The sequence below is a fragment of the Gracilinanus agilis genome, chromosome 5 (genome assembly GCF_016433145.1).
Source record: "Gracilinanus agilis isolate LMUSP501 chromosome 5, AgileGrace, whole genome shotgun sequence".
In the NCBI taxonomy this organism is placed as follows: Eukaryota; Metazoa; Chordata; class Mammalia; order Didelphimorphia; family Didelphidae; genus Gracilinanus; species Gracilinanus agilis.
The window spans coordinates 115,603,884-115,620,691 of NC_058134.1; the positions used below are offsets into that span (position 1 = coordinate 115,603,884).

Sequence of the window (16,808 nt, forward strand, 5' to 3'; positions counted from 1 at the left end):
GCTGTAGTTTGCCCATCACTGGTTTAAAGTGATCAAGTGGAAAGTGGAAAAGAAACTGTGGAAAGAACACTGGATTGTGAACCAGAGGATGTGGGTTCAAATTCTCACACACATTTTCCTTCTGTGTGGCCTTGGGTATATCTCTTAATTTCTCAGAATCTCTGTTACATCAGGTATATGAAGAGGTAGTTAGCCTGGATGGCCTCTGAAGGTCACTTCTGGCTCTAGACCTATAATCCTATGCCAGGAGCCAAGCCTGGAATGAGGGAACTAGAGGATTAGGGATCAGTCAGTTACTGAGGGTTTCCTTTCAATTCTCTAGCTACCCTGAGATGGTGACCGGATTCTTCTTCATCCTGATGACCCTGCTTTGGTTTACCAGGGAGCCTGGTTTTGTCCCTGGCTGGGATTCATTCTTTGAAAAGTAAGTAATAGAACCTCCCCGCTTGTGAACAAGTGTCCCTAATTGCTCACAATGCAATCTCTCCTTCCCTTTCTTCTTCCTGGAAAAAAATAGTAGAGCTATCTTTCTTCCTTTCCTTCCTATGTGCCCTACCTCTGCCTTGACTCTAACAAGCAGCAGAAGTGCCCTAGAACTAGCCCTGAATGAGAAATATTTTACCCTTTCACAGAATTCTCAGAATTCACAGAATCCTCCTTATACTATACCTACTCTCGCTATTAGGAAGCTCTTCCTTGAGTAGAGAAGATGAAAGCAAAAGATGAGAATAGGAAGGGAAGGGAAGAAGGCAAAATAATCCAGCATCATTTCCAAAGAATGTATATTTTTCCCCTTTCCCCAATCCAAAAAAAGAAAGAATTCTGCTTAATGTTTGGTCCTAGAGAAGAGGTAAGAAAATATATCTCTTTTTCTCAAAGAGGACGGAAAAGTCAAAAGGTGCGAAATCCTAATACTATTAGAAATCTCCTTCATGAAAAAGTGGTTGATGTGTTATGGAAGTGCCTTTTTTTCCCCTCCCCTTAATGTTTGTTACAAGGGATGAGTTAGAGAAAGGGCTAGATTTAGAAATGGATGTGATAGAAAGAAAGAAAGAGAGAATGAGAGAGAAAGGAAGGAAGAAAGGAAGAGAAAGAGAGAANAAGTCACTTAACCCCTGTTTCCTAGCCCTTACCACACAGTATTGATTCTAAGACAGAAGATAAGGGTTAAGAAAGAAACAAAGAAAGAAAGAGAAAGAGAGAGAAAGAGAGAGAAAGGAAGGAAGGAAGGAAGGAAGGAAGGAAGGAAGGAAGGAAGGAAGGAAGGAAGGAAGAAATAAAGAAAGGAGTGAAAGAGAAAGAAAGAAAGAGAGAGAGGAAGGAAGTATTGATAAAAATAAGATAATTTCATTTATTTTTATTCTTAATTTTAAAGCCAAATAGAATGGGCACTTGCATGTACATCAAAGAATAGAAAAAGACAATACAGAAAAGACCCGTTTAGATATAGTTTGCTTTGAGTATATAAGTCCAAGCTATAACCTTTACAGCAGTCTTGCTTGTCTAACCTTCTTGCTCATCTTCCTTCAGTTTTTTTCTCTCCATTTTTAAAAATTATGCCTCAGACACTCTTTTTCTTTCTCTTCTTTTCCCTAAGATAATTTTTTTATCAAAGAAAAAATGTCTTTTTCCCTACTTAGTCTAAGGATTTCCTACTGCAATTTGCCAGTTTCCTCTTATTCTGGTCCTTTTGGAAACCATGTTTGAAGGACACAGCATATCACTTCTATTTTGTATCCAGACAGGCTGGGAATTGAAGCTATTAGTATGCTTCTGTTTTTGTTTTGGTACTACTAACATTCTTTCATCAAGTCATACTGATTATTATACTCAATGACTTCATGCTCTTACCTTGTTTTAAAGTACAAGTCCCATTTTTTAAAAATTCAATAAACCATTCGGCGAAACTAAATGAGGTGCCCCTACGAGCTAGGCACAATGGTTCTTATTCCCAGATGCATTGTTCTTTGACAGAAATCGACATTCTAAAAAGAGAAATGGCACTGGCTTTGTTGGAAAATGGAAGTCCAAGTCCTACTTCTGCCACTTATCCTAGGTGACCTTGGGCCCAAATTGGCTAACTTTTTCTCTGAATCTCATTTCTTCATCTATAAAACAAGGATTGTAATAATGTATCCCAAAAGTCTTAGGGCAGTTTTAAGTTATTAAAGCTTAAATTAAAATGATAATAAAATGAAAATGGAAAATGCATTAAATTGAAATTTTTAATGAAGTAAAGCTTTAATAGTTTAATACTACACTAAGATTTTTGGAACATCCTGTACTTCCAGCACCTCCATTGCAAGCCTATTGGGAGGAACAAATCAGATAATAATATGAAATGGCTTTTTTAAGCATAAGACATAATAGAAATGTAAACTTCCATCATCACACAGGCCACTGTTAACACTACTGTTCTCCTATAAAGTTAATGCTAGCATCTATGGTGAGGCCTCAGCTTGACATCCATGTTCCAGTTTACAGAAGCAGGTCTATTTTTGCTCCCCAGGCAGGCTGCCGCTCTCCAGGGCCCGGTTCCTACTCCCTTCTTGACCTAAATGATTGGTCTACAGTGATTAAAAAAAAAACAACAACAATTATATGACCCCTTCACCTCCCATCTCCACCTCTACCGCTGCTGAAAAGTTATGTCCTGCCTTCAAGATGGTGGCATTCCACATTTCTGGATACCATCAGCACTGCCAATCAAATCCTCTGTAGTAACTATTTCCAGGAAGAATTTGGGTTAAATATAGTCAAGAAGTGGTCATCCACACTTTTCTAGAAGATCTGAAAGGAGGGGGAACTTCCTATGTCCCATTCCTCTTCTGGATAGCTCAAGTAGAGATTGACCTCTCATTGTTCCTAGCTCTATCCTTCAAAGTGTAGGAGAATTTCTCTATTTCCCCTTCTACAGCACAGTCCTTCAAATACCAACAGTTATTGGGTTTCTCTCCCGGGAATTAAACTCGAAAGTCCTGAAATTAAATGCATACTTGGCTACTTACTACCAAGTTATTAACCTCCTTGGGTCTTCATTTTTCACCTGGAAAATAATTGTTGTTCAGTCATATCTGACTCTTTACAACCCCATGGGGTGGGGGGGGGGGGTTGGCAATGATACTCAAATGATTTGCCATTTTTTTTCTACAACTCATTTTTACAGATAAGGAGACTGAGCAGAGTTAAATGATTTTTTTTTTAAACCCTCACCTTCTGTCTTGGAGTCAATACTGTGTATTGGCTCCAAAGCAGAAGAGTGGTAAGGGCTAGGCAATGGGGGTTAAGTGACTAGCCCAGGGTCACACAGCTGGGAAGTGACTGAGGCCAGATTTGAACCTAGGACCTCCTGTCTCTAGGCTACCCAGCTGCCCCCCAGAGTTAAATGATTTGCCCAAGATCACACGTCTAGTAAATGTCTGAAGTCCTAGTTGAACTCAGGTCTTCATTATGTCAGGCCTAGCACTCTATCTACTGCACCACTGACCTGTCTATAAAATAAAAGAGAAAAAAAAAACACTTTATATCCCTAAAATTAAAAAAAAAATAAAATTTTAGTCAAAAAGATTAGGTTGACTCAATGAACTTCTGAAGTACTCAGCAGAAAAGACAGAGCATCCAGAGGATCCCAAAGGTACCCAGAAATCCCTGGGTACCACCCTACATCTCTGATCTCTCCTGCGGCATCTTAACCGTTCATATATGTTTCCTTGCTAGGAAAGGCTACCGTACAGATGCCACCGTCTCTGTCTTCCTTGGCTTCCTCCTCTTCCTAATCCCAGCTAAGAAACCTTGCTTTGGAAAAAAGGATAAAGGTAAGAGGCAAGCCGTGGTAAAAGACATCTGGTCCCAAGAACTGACTGTGGTCAAAGAAAACCCGATTCTGAAGTTTTCAAAGATAGAAGAATATAAATAGCTATAGTGACATAAATTAAAACAACACTAAAAGGCAATTAAATGAAGACAAATTGTAAGAATCACTGAGGAAGATTGAATATGTTCTGATGCATATGCTGTCAGATGTGGTTATTCTGTATATTGGTCTGGGCTACCTTTTTACTGTTTCAAGGGAGGTTTTAATGAGGATGAAGGTATTTCAGGAAATGTGATATAAAAACAAAAGTATCAATAAAAAAATTTTAAAGCCTTCAAAGAGAACCTCATGTTTAGTATGATCCCTTCCTAAATATTAGAGTAGCCATGCTGATTAACTGATCTATTAAAGTACCATTTATCTCCTCTAATGAGGCTCCTAGGTTTTAACACAGGCTCTTTACCTCCACAAAACTTTAGAGGCAGGAGAGAAAAGAGAAAATACAATGGAAATGGAACCCATCATTACATGGAAGGACTTCCAGAAGACCATGCCCTGGGAAATTGTCATTCTGGTGGGTGGAGGTTATGCTTTAGCATCCGGAAGCAAGGTAATGTTTTTTCTGGTTTTGGTCCGTTGAGAGTTTTTACAAAAGCTTTGTTTAATTGGACAACAGGAGGGAAGCTCTAACTGAGGGTTTCTTTGGACTAGTGAAGGAATTGAGAGAGAAAAAGAATAAGTATCTATTCTATAATAAATAAATTAACATTTATTAGGCACCTATCGTGTACCAGGCACTGGGCTAAGTGCTAGTGATACCAAAAGAAGTAAAGGAGCTCACCATATAATGAGGGAAACGACAAACAGACAAAAATATACAAGCAAGCTATCAAATGCTGAAAGATGGAGAATTTTGTTCATGGAACAAGGCGGCCAATGGCATTGGATCAAAGAGTATATGTGGTGGGAGATAGGAGAGTGTAGAAGCTAGGTGCCTCAGTAAATAGAGCACCAGGACTGGAATCTGAAAGACCTGGGTTCAAATCTGATCTCAGATACTTCCTAGCTATGTGACCCTGAGTGAGACACTTAACCCCAATTGCCTGGTTCTTGGCTTTCTGTCTTAGAATTGTTCCTAAAACAGAAAGGGTTGGGTAAGATGTAAGAACACAGGAAAGGTAGGAGGTTCTGAAGGGCTTTGAATGCCAAACAGAGCATCTTATATTTGATCCTGGAGGCAATAGGGTGCCACCAGAATTATTGAATGGGGATTAATATGTTCAGATCTTCATTTTAGGAAAAGCACTTTAGTGGCTGACTAGAGGATGGATTGGAATGAAGAGAGATTTGAAGCAGATAGACCTGCCAACAAGCTATTGCATGGTCCAGACCCGTGTCAATAAGAGCCTGCACCAGAATGGTGGCAGTTTCGGAGAGATGGGACCATACTGGAGAGAGGTTGAAAATATGAAATTGATACATCTTGATAATAAATTGGTTATGGGTGGTGAAAGACAGTGAAGAGTTGAGGATGACATCTAGGTTTTGAGCCCTCAAAGACTGGAAGGATGGTGTTGCCCTCTGCCAATAGGGTTGGGGGCAGGTTGGTTGGTTGGTTGTTGTCTTTCATACTCAAAGGACCAAAATGTCATTGCTATGTGGCAGTCAACATACAGTGTGTCCAACTGTGGCTCATCCAGATCAATACAAGCTCAAAAGGCTCTACCACAGGTAGGACATAAATAACCTGAAAAAACATTTGAGATGGAAATGTCTCAAAATTTGTGAATTTCACATTTCTTTTAAGCTTAAAAAATACTTGTTTCCTTCCTTGTTTCAGAGCTCTTTCTGAATAACAACTCTGGGAAGAAAGTCATTTTCTCAAGAATTGCTTATTAAGCAGTCTCTCCCATGCTGTATTTGTACAATTAATTTTTTAAAAAAAACTTAAATCTTATATTCAATATTTATCCCTATTAAATTTTACTTTTATTTGGGAGCCATTGTTTCCTGTCTATTATGATCTTTTTGGTGTTTAAGTATTAAAACATTTGCATAAGATCATGGATACAGAGCTGGAGGAAACCTTAGAGGTCACCTAACACAACTCCTTACTTTACTGATAAAGGAAACTGAGGCCTCAAAACATACATAGCTTGCCTGAGGTTATCTAGGTAGAAAGTAGCAGTAAAGATTCAAATTCAGGACCTCTGCCTCCAAATTCAGCACTCTGTCTACCTGAAGTAATCGTAGGAGAGTTACATTATACTAATGGTCTGATAAGGCAGATTTAAAAGGGCAAATTCATAGTCCTTCTGTCCTTCTAAGTGTAGTTATGAAATATGGATGGTTTGTGATTATGGCCCCAATTAGAAAACGCAAACTCTCTAATAATGATTCAAGGGCTTGAGATCCTAGCTCTGCAACAGGAAAGGTCACTTTCAAGACTGCATGACTTCTAGAGCTATCTTGAGCTAATAATAATAGCTGACTTTGATATAGCACCAAATGTGTGCCTGTCAGCACTGAACTAAGTGTTTTACAAAATCTCACTCAATCCTCCAAACAAACCTGGGAGATAGGTGCCATTATTATCCCCATTTTAGAGATGAAAATTGAATTGATGAAATTGAAGAAACGAGATTGAGTTGATTGGCTCAGTGGCACATAGGTAAGTCATTGTCTGAGGCCAGAATTGTATTCATATTCTTTTTGACTCCAGACTTGGCACCCTATCTACTATGCAAGCTAACTGCCCCATACTCTGAACCAAGGGCCTCAGGAGATGCAAAGTATAGGGTCACCCACAGGTATTTATAAGAAGGGAGATTAGAGCAATCTTGTAACAATAAGCGAATATGCTTAGAAATGGGTCATGGTCACACCAGTTGAAGTAGACAGAAGGACAGCTAGTTAGTTGCTCCTCCCTATTTTCCTCCAGTTATTGGGAAACGGTGACCCAAGATTTCATCAGAGTTCTTAGTCATTCTTTCCAGAAGGCTTCTGAGAAGATAGCTTAGAGGATCACAGAAACAAATCAGAGATAAAATGGATCCACACCTTAACAAGAATCCCCTTTAGAATATATATGACCAGTAGCCATCGATCAAATTTTACATGAAGATTTCTAGTGAGAGGGAAACTGCTAACTCCTGAATAGTAAGTAGAAAGTCAATTCACTTCAGGATAATACTCAGAAAATTCTGTCTTGTAACTTCCACCCATCACTGCCAATTTTGCCTTCAGCACACAAACTGAAGGAGTTTTTTCTGTCTCCTAATGACAGTCTGTCAAACAACTGAAGACAGGTGTCATATCCAACCTGAGTCTTTTCTTCTCCAGGTTAATGGTCTTACCCTTGCTTTATGGCACCATTTTGAAGCCTTCCATCATTATCCTGGGCCTCCTCCTTTGAACATTCTCCAGATTGCCTGCTTTCTTTTTAAAATGTGGCACTCAGAATTAATGTATTCTAATTAGTTAGCTAATTAATTAATTGTTCAGGTCAGAGTAAAGCAGGCCTATAGCCCCTTAGTCCTGAGTATCATGCTTCTCTTCTTATTGCCAAAAACTGCTTTAGCTTTTTTGTCTCAAGCCACATGCCCTTAATTGACAACACCATTTTCATATATGAAATATCAGAGGCTGTAAGAATGATTAGATGATAAAAAGTAGCATTTATATGGTGCTTAAAGATTAATAAAAACATTATTCGTTATCTCATTTGGTCCTTACAACAACCCTGTGAGGTAGGCACTATTATATCTCTATTTTACAGATGAGGAAACTGAGACTGAGAGAAGTTAAGTGATGTGCCCCAGGTCATACAGCTAAATGTCTGAGGCTACATTTGAAAGCAGGTTTATTCTGACTCCAGGGCAGTGCTGCCCTATAATGGAATTCTATTGCCATGGAGGGTCTTGATCCACAGAGACGCAGGAATGGCCCATTTGGCCTCCAGAAATCTGCTATGGCCATATACAGCCATATCTCAGGTATTTCTGCCTCAACCTTACCCTGTCACCCTCCCTCTTCTCAGTCTTCCGGTCTCTCCACATGGATTGGGCAGCAGATGTTATCCCTGAGCAGCCTCCCACCATGGGCAGTCACCCTACTGGCATGCATCTTGGTGTCTGTGGTCACTGAATTTGTTAGCAATCCTGCCACCATCACCATCTTCCTGCCAATCCTCTGCAGTTTGGTGAGTATTTGGAGGGGGTGACTTCATGTCCCCCGACCAATGGTCCAAAATAACTCCAATTTGGACACCAAAATTAATAAAAAGGGACAAAAAGGGTAAGAATCTATTCTCTTCTATCTTTGATTATTTCCTACAACCTTCAGAGTTTTACACTTCTGAGTCTCCCTTTCTACTGGGTAGAAAATGAGTAGAAATAAATGATAGGACAGGGGTCAATAGTTGTTTAACTTTGGGATGGTATAAGGCAATGATGGGCAAACTATGGCCTGCAGGCCAGATGCGGCCCCCTGAAATGTTCTAATCTGACAAATACATTGAGTAGGATACAATACAATGAAATTTCGAAAGAGCTGCCTTAGAAACAGACTGACAGATGAGCATTTCCTTTCATTTGGCCCCCTCTTTAAACAGTTTGCCCATCCCCTTTCCAGAATGAATGAATAAAAAAGCATGTTAAGCACTTGTGTACTCCGTGCTGAAGATGCAAATAGAAAAGCAAAACAGGACAAGAACTTTTTCCAACTGAGGAGACAACATGCATAAAAGGTTTCAGCTGCCAATCAGGTAGAAGAGCCAGGTGGTCCTTAGGACTCACAATCAAAGCAGATGCTAATGCATCTTCTTTAGTGTCATTTTCATTGTGAAAACCACATGTGCTGAATCCTCTGAGAGGAGAGCCAATAGGGTTAAGGAAGAAGTGGGGGGAAAAAATAGGGAGAATCTTCATAGAGGCCCACGCTTTCCAGTACAAAGTGATCCAAGCCCTTGGCAGCCATAACCACCCCAACAAAAGTGTTTAGGCCAAAACGAGAGCTACCCCAACCTCTATGAGAGCCCTTCAGCTCAAGAAAGATGGGGAAACAGCTGCATAGAGGTTTATAAAGGCCTGACACTAAGTAAATGATGTCATGTGATAGAAAAATGGAAGCAGTCTGCCACCCTCAACCTGACCTAAATCCTGGTGAAAAGCAGATGAAAAAATTACTCCTTTTTCTTTACTTTTCTTCTTTTTCTACACCCCTTCCCTTTGCTCTGATGTCTCCAATCATTCTCATTTTTCTCTTGTCTCCTTAAATTCTCTTTCCCTTGAGCCAGAGATGGAGTAGTATTAGTGAAGTCAAGACTGGAGTCACAATTCCAAAATTGTCCATTATCTCCACTTAGAAGAAAAATTCCATTTTAGAGCTGCACATTGAGCATATGCAGCCATATGATAGATATATGCCATTGGTCACCCAGAAGACTGAAAAACACAACATAGATGGTTTAATGCAACCCATTCCTGCAAGGGGAAAGGATCTCAGGGCATATGTCCTATTGATAAACTTAAAAAGGAACATTTGGGGGGCAGCTGGGTAGCTCAGTGGATTGAGAGCCAGGCCTAGAGATGGGAGGTCCTGGGTTCAAATCTGGCCTCAGACACTTCCCAGCTGTGTGACCCTGGGCAAGTCACTTAACCCTCATTGCCTAGCCCTTACTGCTCTTCTGCTTGGAACCAATACACAGTATTGATTCCAAGACAGAAGGTAAGGGTTTAAAAAAAAGAAGGAACACTTGGACTTTGTTTCGTGAAAAAGGGCCATGTACTATATAGAACAATAAATGTCATTTGGTATGGGAGTTAATTGATAGCCAATATGTTTGTAGACAGGGCAATGTGTTACTCCCTTTTTAGGTTGTATGTGAAATCATTTGTGTTAAATTAACGGGGGTGATTATTATTTTTTTACTCTTTACAACATACTTGGTTCCTAATAAAATATCCTAGTCAGTAAAAAAAAGACATAATTGATAGCATTAGCACATGATTCTACTTAGAAAAGATGGATAAGTAGATAGCTGGGTGGCTCAGGAGCCTGAGAGCCAGGCCTAGAGATGGGAGATCCTGGGTTTAAATCTGGCCTCAGACACTTCCTAGGTGTGTGTGGCTCTGGGGAAGTCATAACCTCTATTGCCTAGCCCTTACCATTCTTCTGCCTTGGAACCAATACACCTAAGACAGTAGGTAAGGGTTCAAAAAAAAGAAAAGATGATCCTTGCAGGTTGTAATCTCACATTATACTACCACCCTCCAAGAAGCAGCAACTAATGTTACACAATCATTTAGAACTTGCTGAAAACAATAAATATAATAGAAAATGTGAATGGAGGGAGGAGAAAGTTTTATATTGAATTTAATGCTCCTATCAATTCTCTCCTTTCCTAGTCTGAAACCCTACATATTAACCCACTCTACACTCTGATTCCTGTGACCATGTGCATCTCCTTTGCTGTTATGCTGCCAGTGGGAAATCCCCCAAATGCAATTGTCTTCAGCTATGGCCACTGCCAAATTAAAGATATGGTGAGTAATATACCAGTATTCCCTCTCTCTTGAAAGTCCATGAGAAATGGATGTTTGCCCTCAACTCTCCTAAAATTTTCCCAAATATCATTTATCAACTTATCAAAAGATATGTTTCTCATCCTCAAATCAGATACCCCCTAATAGTTGCTTTACCTGTCCAGTCATCCTTCCTCTAATGGTCAAGCCACCCACCATAAACCACTGGGATTGATCTCTCTGAAGCCTCGGGGTATCATGTCTGTTACCTCTCTACTAGGCTCTCATTTCTCGTGAACAAAAGAAAACTTCAGAAGCCATCATATTATGGATATCCCAGTCTTTAAAAGGGAAAAAGTCTGATTGAGAAAATAGAAGTAAGATGGCAGAACACCTGGACTCTATGGCATATATGATTAAAAGAAGGGATAGAAAAAAAGGATTAAAAAAGGAAGTTTAGCCTATAAGCTTCAGAGGGAGACATAATCCTCAAGTGGAAGAGAGATTAGATTTGTTCTTTGAATAGAAGTTTCCATGGGAAACCCACCACCTCCTAAAGCAGTCTAGTCTACTTGGGGACAGAACTAATTGTTAGGAAATTTTTCTTGATATCATTTAAATTTGCCTCTTGGAAATGGCTAGAGGCACACAAAACTGAAATGATTTGTCCAGAGCCACATTACTAGTCTCCAGGGCCAAGATGGAATCCCTGTCTTCCTGATTCCTACCTCTTCCACAACACTATCCATTATACCATGCTGCTACAGAGAGCTGGGCAGTGAGGTGGCACAGTGGAGAGTGCTGCACCTGGAGTCAGAAAGACCCAACAAATCTGGCCTCAGACACTTACTCATTGTGTGACCCTGAACAAATCACTTGATCTCTCTTTCCTCAACTATCAAATGATCTGAAGACGGAAAAGGCAAACCACTCCAGTATCTTTGCCAAGAAAAACCCAAATAAGAATCTCAAAGAGTCAAACATGCTGAAATCAACAACCTAGAGCCCTGATGGCAAACCTATGACACTGTCAGCACTGACACGCGAAAACATTTTCGATGAAGTATGGGGCCACATGCCAAGGATGAAACATTTGCTGAAAAATATAGCAATGGCTTTACTCACAATTTTTCTCTCTCCATACTTTTGTGAGACCATATTCTCAGGGTTAAATAATATCAAAACCAACAAAAGAAACAGATTGACAGATAAAGTCAGTAGCACTTGCTTGGGCTTGAAGTGTACAAAATACCAACCTTCAATTGAAGATTTAGCGACTAAATGAATTTTCATTAGCCAATGAAATTCAGCAACAAAAAAGCCACTAATAGGCAGGTTAGTTAAAGAATTCCCCCTCCCCCTCACTTATCTTAGTACACTGGCATCCCCCACAAGTTAAATAATATCAAGACCAACAAAAGAAACCAACTGACTGATGAATGAAGAAGTCACTAAGCAGGTACATTAATTAGTTTTTGATTTATTAAATAGTTATATATTACAATTATACATTTTTGTTATTTAAATTATAAATATCACAAAATTACAGGTGTTTTTTTTTTCTCGAAGTGGCACACCACCCAAGTTATATTCAGCTTTTTGGCAAATTTTGACACACCAAGCTCAAAAGGTTGCCCATCACTAGCCTAGAGCTTAACAAGTATTGAATTGAAACCACCTCTTGTTGTGAAGATAAAACAAGACAAAGAATATGAAAGCTTCATAAATTTAAAAGTACTGTGCAGTAGAGACCAGGCACTTGTTTTAAGTTCCATCTCTGACATATACTGTTATGACCCTAGGCAAGTCATTCTTGAAGGCTCTAAGTTGAGCAGAAGGTAATGAAATTTGGGAAGGGGAATTTCTTTACTAGAGGGTTTCTTAAAGCAATAAAAGCATAAGTCTAGTCTCTATTGCTATAGATACTATTCCCTTTTCATATTCAATGACAGGGACACTCCCTGGTAATTCTTCCTCTCACCTCACTACCTAGTCCATGGTATTCTCAAACTGATTACCTGCTTTTTCAGACTTCTACTTTGGTATCAAACCAATGGCCCTTATGGCCCCAGAATTTGGACAGAAGGTCTTTATGCTCAGTATAGCAAAGGATCACAATGATTAATAACTCCTCAGCTCAGGCTAGGGTTCAGTAGGGAGAGGTTCCCCTCATCTAGTCATTTGAAAAGATTTCCAAGCATACACTTTTCCCTTGCAGTTTTTCCAAATAAGGGCCAGGGAAGAAGATTTATTTTGTGTATGTTCTTTGCATGCTTGGCAACTCCCCTGGGTGGGGGAATAGTCATGTTTACTATACTGATATTTCCATTTAGCTATGCTGCTCCCACCACAATTCCCCCATTCTACACACTATACATAGTTCTGCTTAGTGCCCCAGCAGATAAATGGGTAAGGTCCAGAGATGACAGCCCCTAGAAACAAAGGTCCCATGTAATTCCTCCCTCCTGTGCTCATCCTCCATAGGAAGGGGTGAATGGAAAGTAGAAATAAGTTACCTCTGCTGACATAAGATCTAGTGTTCACCTTCTCTCATTCCCGACACCTGAGACACTTCTCTTCCCTTCTCACATACCCATAAATACCTGGCAAAGCCAGAACATCCAGCAGAGGAACAAGGACATTTAGGAGCAGTAGCAGGAAAATGGGAGGCAGAGTTGAATGATACAAGGACAGAGGAAATGTAACTGAGACAACAACTCACCCTCTTTCCCCCCTACTCCTTCCCAGGGAGTTTGTGACTTCTGGTCTAAAGAAGTGACTTGAATATATTGGTTTTATTTCCTATAGGTGAAAGCCGGCTTAGGGGTCAATGTAATTGGACTGGTGGTGGTGACAGTGGCTATCAACACTTGGGGAATTAACCTCTTCCATTTGGATACCTTTCCAGTCTGGGCTAAGGTCAGTAACATCACTCATCAGGCCTAGTGCCTGTGGACAGACTCACCAAACCAAAGGCAAGGTGCAAACGGCAAAGCTAAGGACATTGACACGGACACATAACCCTGGATCCAAGCAATCTGAAGAATTCCTCTCTTCAAAGGCCAGTCACAGGAAATGGAAGAAAAATACACCAACTGGAAGGACATTCTGATTTTCTGTTGCCTTCTACCCCTTTAAAGTGGTACTAAGAAAGTAGTTATGAATTTTTCTCATTCCTCTTTAGAGATTCTTCTTAAAATAGAGATGTGATTTTATGTAGGGCCTTTCTAAAACAAAGGAATTTCTCACTTTTCAAAGCTAAGCAAATCTGAAGAAAGCTACATACATTCTAGCTTGTGTAAACCCTACCCTGTTTCTTAAAAGCAACACATCATTGCAGCCCAGGAGCTGAGCTTTTGCCCTACAAGACTGATTGGATCCATCATGTTGCATGTTACAGCATTAATGTCACCTTGGGATTGAGGGATGGGAGATGGGAGTCAAACTGTCAGGTAGATAAGCCCAGAAGGTAAAACAATGCCAACTGGAATCATTAATGATATCTGTCACTATTCCAAGTGCCTCTTCCAGACCCTGAAAGGCAACTTTATTTTCTTTCTTCTAAATGTTTGATTGTCCTAACTACTGCCACAGAGAACTAGTATAATTTCTTCATCACCAGGATTCCCTTATTATTCTTAGCATTTCTTTCTGGAGGAGTAGCCCAAAAAGAAAAAAAAAAGAAGTGCTTCTCTTTTCAGATAGGGCCATACAGTTTTCTATTTCAGCATGAAAATATGTGCTCAGAATTTGTAAGATTTAGAGCTAGGAGGGACCTTAGAAGTCTAGTCAACTCTCTCATTTTACAGATGAGGAAACTGGAAATTAAGGTCCATCAAAGTAGATTCTCCTAAGTTCACACAAACTATAGTGGTAGAATTGGAATCAGAGACAAGGTCCTCTGATTCCAAGCCCAGAATATCTACACCTAGCAGGAAGAGAGGGAAAAAGACTAAAGGACAAAGAGATTGGCACCCCTTTCTTTCTTGGTTGCCCCTAGCTTCCTATTATACCTTCTCAATGGTAAAGGAGGAAAAAAAACATTTTTATAACTTTTTTTCAGAGAACCAAAAACTATATATAAACCAGTAAAGCTGGTACATTCATTATTTTACTCTATTTAATCCCACATAGAGCTAGAAGGGACTATAGGAAACTGAAAAAAAACTGAAGCTTTTATCTTTCCAAAATCTTTAGTGGTAGCTAACACTAGGAGGGTGCTAGAAGGAACAGACTGATGGTGAATCCTTGTCATTCTTCGAAGACTAGAAAGCTCTGTAGGGCACAAATAATCTATCTTCTTTTTATCTCTAGTGCTTAGCACTTTGCCAGTAAGTTAAGAGCATAGTAACTCTGTGCACAGTAAGCATCCAATAAACTTTTGTAGCTAATGAATATTCCAAAAAGAAAACCATTTCAGAATGTTTTTTCAACTCAATGAGAACTAGTCTACTTGTTCCATGAGAAGTGTTCTACATGACTAAATGAATGCTCATTATTCCAGTAGCTTAACAACATTGCATATTTCTAATCACTAAGTCAATTATTTACTAAATATCTGAAAGAGTCCCTTGTAGTCAAATGTACCTATTTTAATTGGCTTTAAATTTGCTGTTATTAGCATGTGAACTCCTCCTACATAAATAAAACCAATTATTTAGCTTCTATGGATTGTAAAGATTCTTTTATTATCTAACATGAGCACTCCATATTACTCATTTCTATAATGCTTTAAGGGTTTTAGAAGAGATCATTTGAATTTGGATGTGAGTGGAGGGAGAAGAAAATATAAGTAAAAAATAGAAACCAGCTGTGGGTTCTCTAACTGCTGCGGTCTTGAAGCCATTAACATGAACCATAGCTCTTAGGCCTGCCATACAAAATCACCTTTTCTACTATTCAAACATTGAGAACTAACATGGCTACTTCATATCAATATAAGAACAACTTCTAAGCATTAACACTCTAATACTTGGTGACATCATTACTCATTCAGGCCCTCATTTATCTCTTGCCAACGTTTCAAGACATTCTTTCTAGACACAAAGAATTTTAGACCTGGAAAGGATCTTATATTTCATCGAGATCAGTGGTTCCCAAACTTTTTTGGCCTACCGCCCCCCTTTCCTGAAAAAATATTACTTAGCCCCCTGGAAATTAATTTTTTTTTACATTTTAATAGCAATTAATAGGAAAGATAAATGCACCTGTGGCCATCACCGCTCTCCTGGATCACTGCAGCACCCACCAGGGGGTGGTAGTGCCCACTTTGGGAATCACTGATCTAGATGTAGGATTGAGCTAGAAAGGCCCTTGGGTGTTTGGTCCAATCGTCTCATTAAACAGATGAAAAAACAAGGCCAGTGTATAATCCCCCAGGGTGAAGCAGCTAGTTTCTGCAGTAGGTCTATCTAATTCCAAAAGCAGTTACATTATATACAATATGATCTTGCCTTCTTCATTTTATGACATTGGTTAGACAATTTGCCCACAGTCACGTGTTGAACTACTGGAGAGCTGAGATAGACCATCAGTACCAAGGTCTCCCAATTCCTAGTTCCAGGGATCTTTTTATCATGGCATTTCTTGGATTTTCCTCCAGAGTGCTAAAGATACTCAGTATTTGTCAGTACATTGAACAATTGTGTTTCTCTGACTCAGGGAAGTTGTAACCTGAACACCTGAGTATATATGTAAACTCTCTTTTAAGGTTATACAAGATCTCATCACATTTCCTTCCCCAAGTCCAGGGTCCCAGAAATAAGGGGAAATTAGTTCACCTCAATCAAGGATCCAAATAGCTACATGTCCAAAAGCAGGTGTCAAACCCAAACAGAAATGGATACCTGTGTGTTGGGGGCACTGAGAGGAGAGCCAGGGTTCCATCATTGAGGAAGGATAGAGAGAGGTAGATGAATAGGTAGATCTAGAGATCTACAAATAGATGAAGAGATGAAAAGGCAAGAGTCAGACAGGAAAGCATGAGGTCCGCGAACTTCGTTTATTATGACAAAGAGAAAGACTTTTATAGAGAGTAGCCTGCTAAGCATTACAACATTCTTGGGGGCTGTTACTTTCCCACAGAACAACGTTTATGAAAATGACTTCACACAGAATGTTACCATAGTTGCTATTTCAGACAAGTTGAGAAAGAGTGATAACTAATCTATTCTATGTACTGAGGAAAAGGCAGGTTTGGTACTTTCAGTCATGGTATTACAAAGACTTCTTTGCTCTTCAGGGAGGGGGGAGGGAGGGAACGGGACTCAGGGTTTAATGATGACCTTTCAAGGAGAGCAGCAGTGCCTTTTGTGAGATTGGGACCTTGCCAGCAATCTCAGACAAGCATGGCTGCTTTCCTCAGTGGGCCGGTCGTCCTTTATATATCCTCACACCTGTGAGTCACATGTTAACTTAGAAAACTCCACATTAACATTACCTATGTTGTATTTAGTATTTTTGCTAAACAT

The 16,808-nt window shown here is 39.6% G+C and overlaps 1 protein-coding gene across 1 annotated transcript in view; it reads left to right on the forward strand.

Annotated features, from left to right (window-relative positions):
• SLC13A4 (solute carrier family 13 member 4) overlaps window positions 1-13,284 on the forward strand; it is a 51,637-nt gene extending 38,353 nt beyond the window's left edge. The window contains exons 11-16 of the mRNA XM_044678319.1: window positions 323-424; window positions 3,718-3,815; window positions 4,300-4,424; window positions 7,854-8,015; window positions 10,222-10,359; window positions 13,147-13,284. Coding sequence (XP_044534254.1) covers window positions 323-424; window positions 3,718-3,815; window positions 4,300-4,424; window positions 7,854-8,015; window positions 10,222-10,359; window positions 13,147-13,284 — 763 coding nt within the window. The remainder of the gene's footprint in view (window positions 1-322; window positions 425-3,717; window positions 3,816-4,299; window positions 4,425-7,853; window positions 8,016-10,221; window positions 10,360-13,146) is intronic.
• Window positions 13,285-16,808: the final 3,524 nt, after the last annotated feature.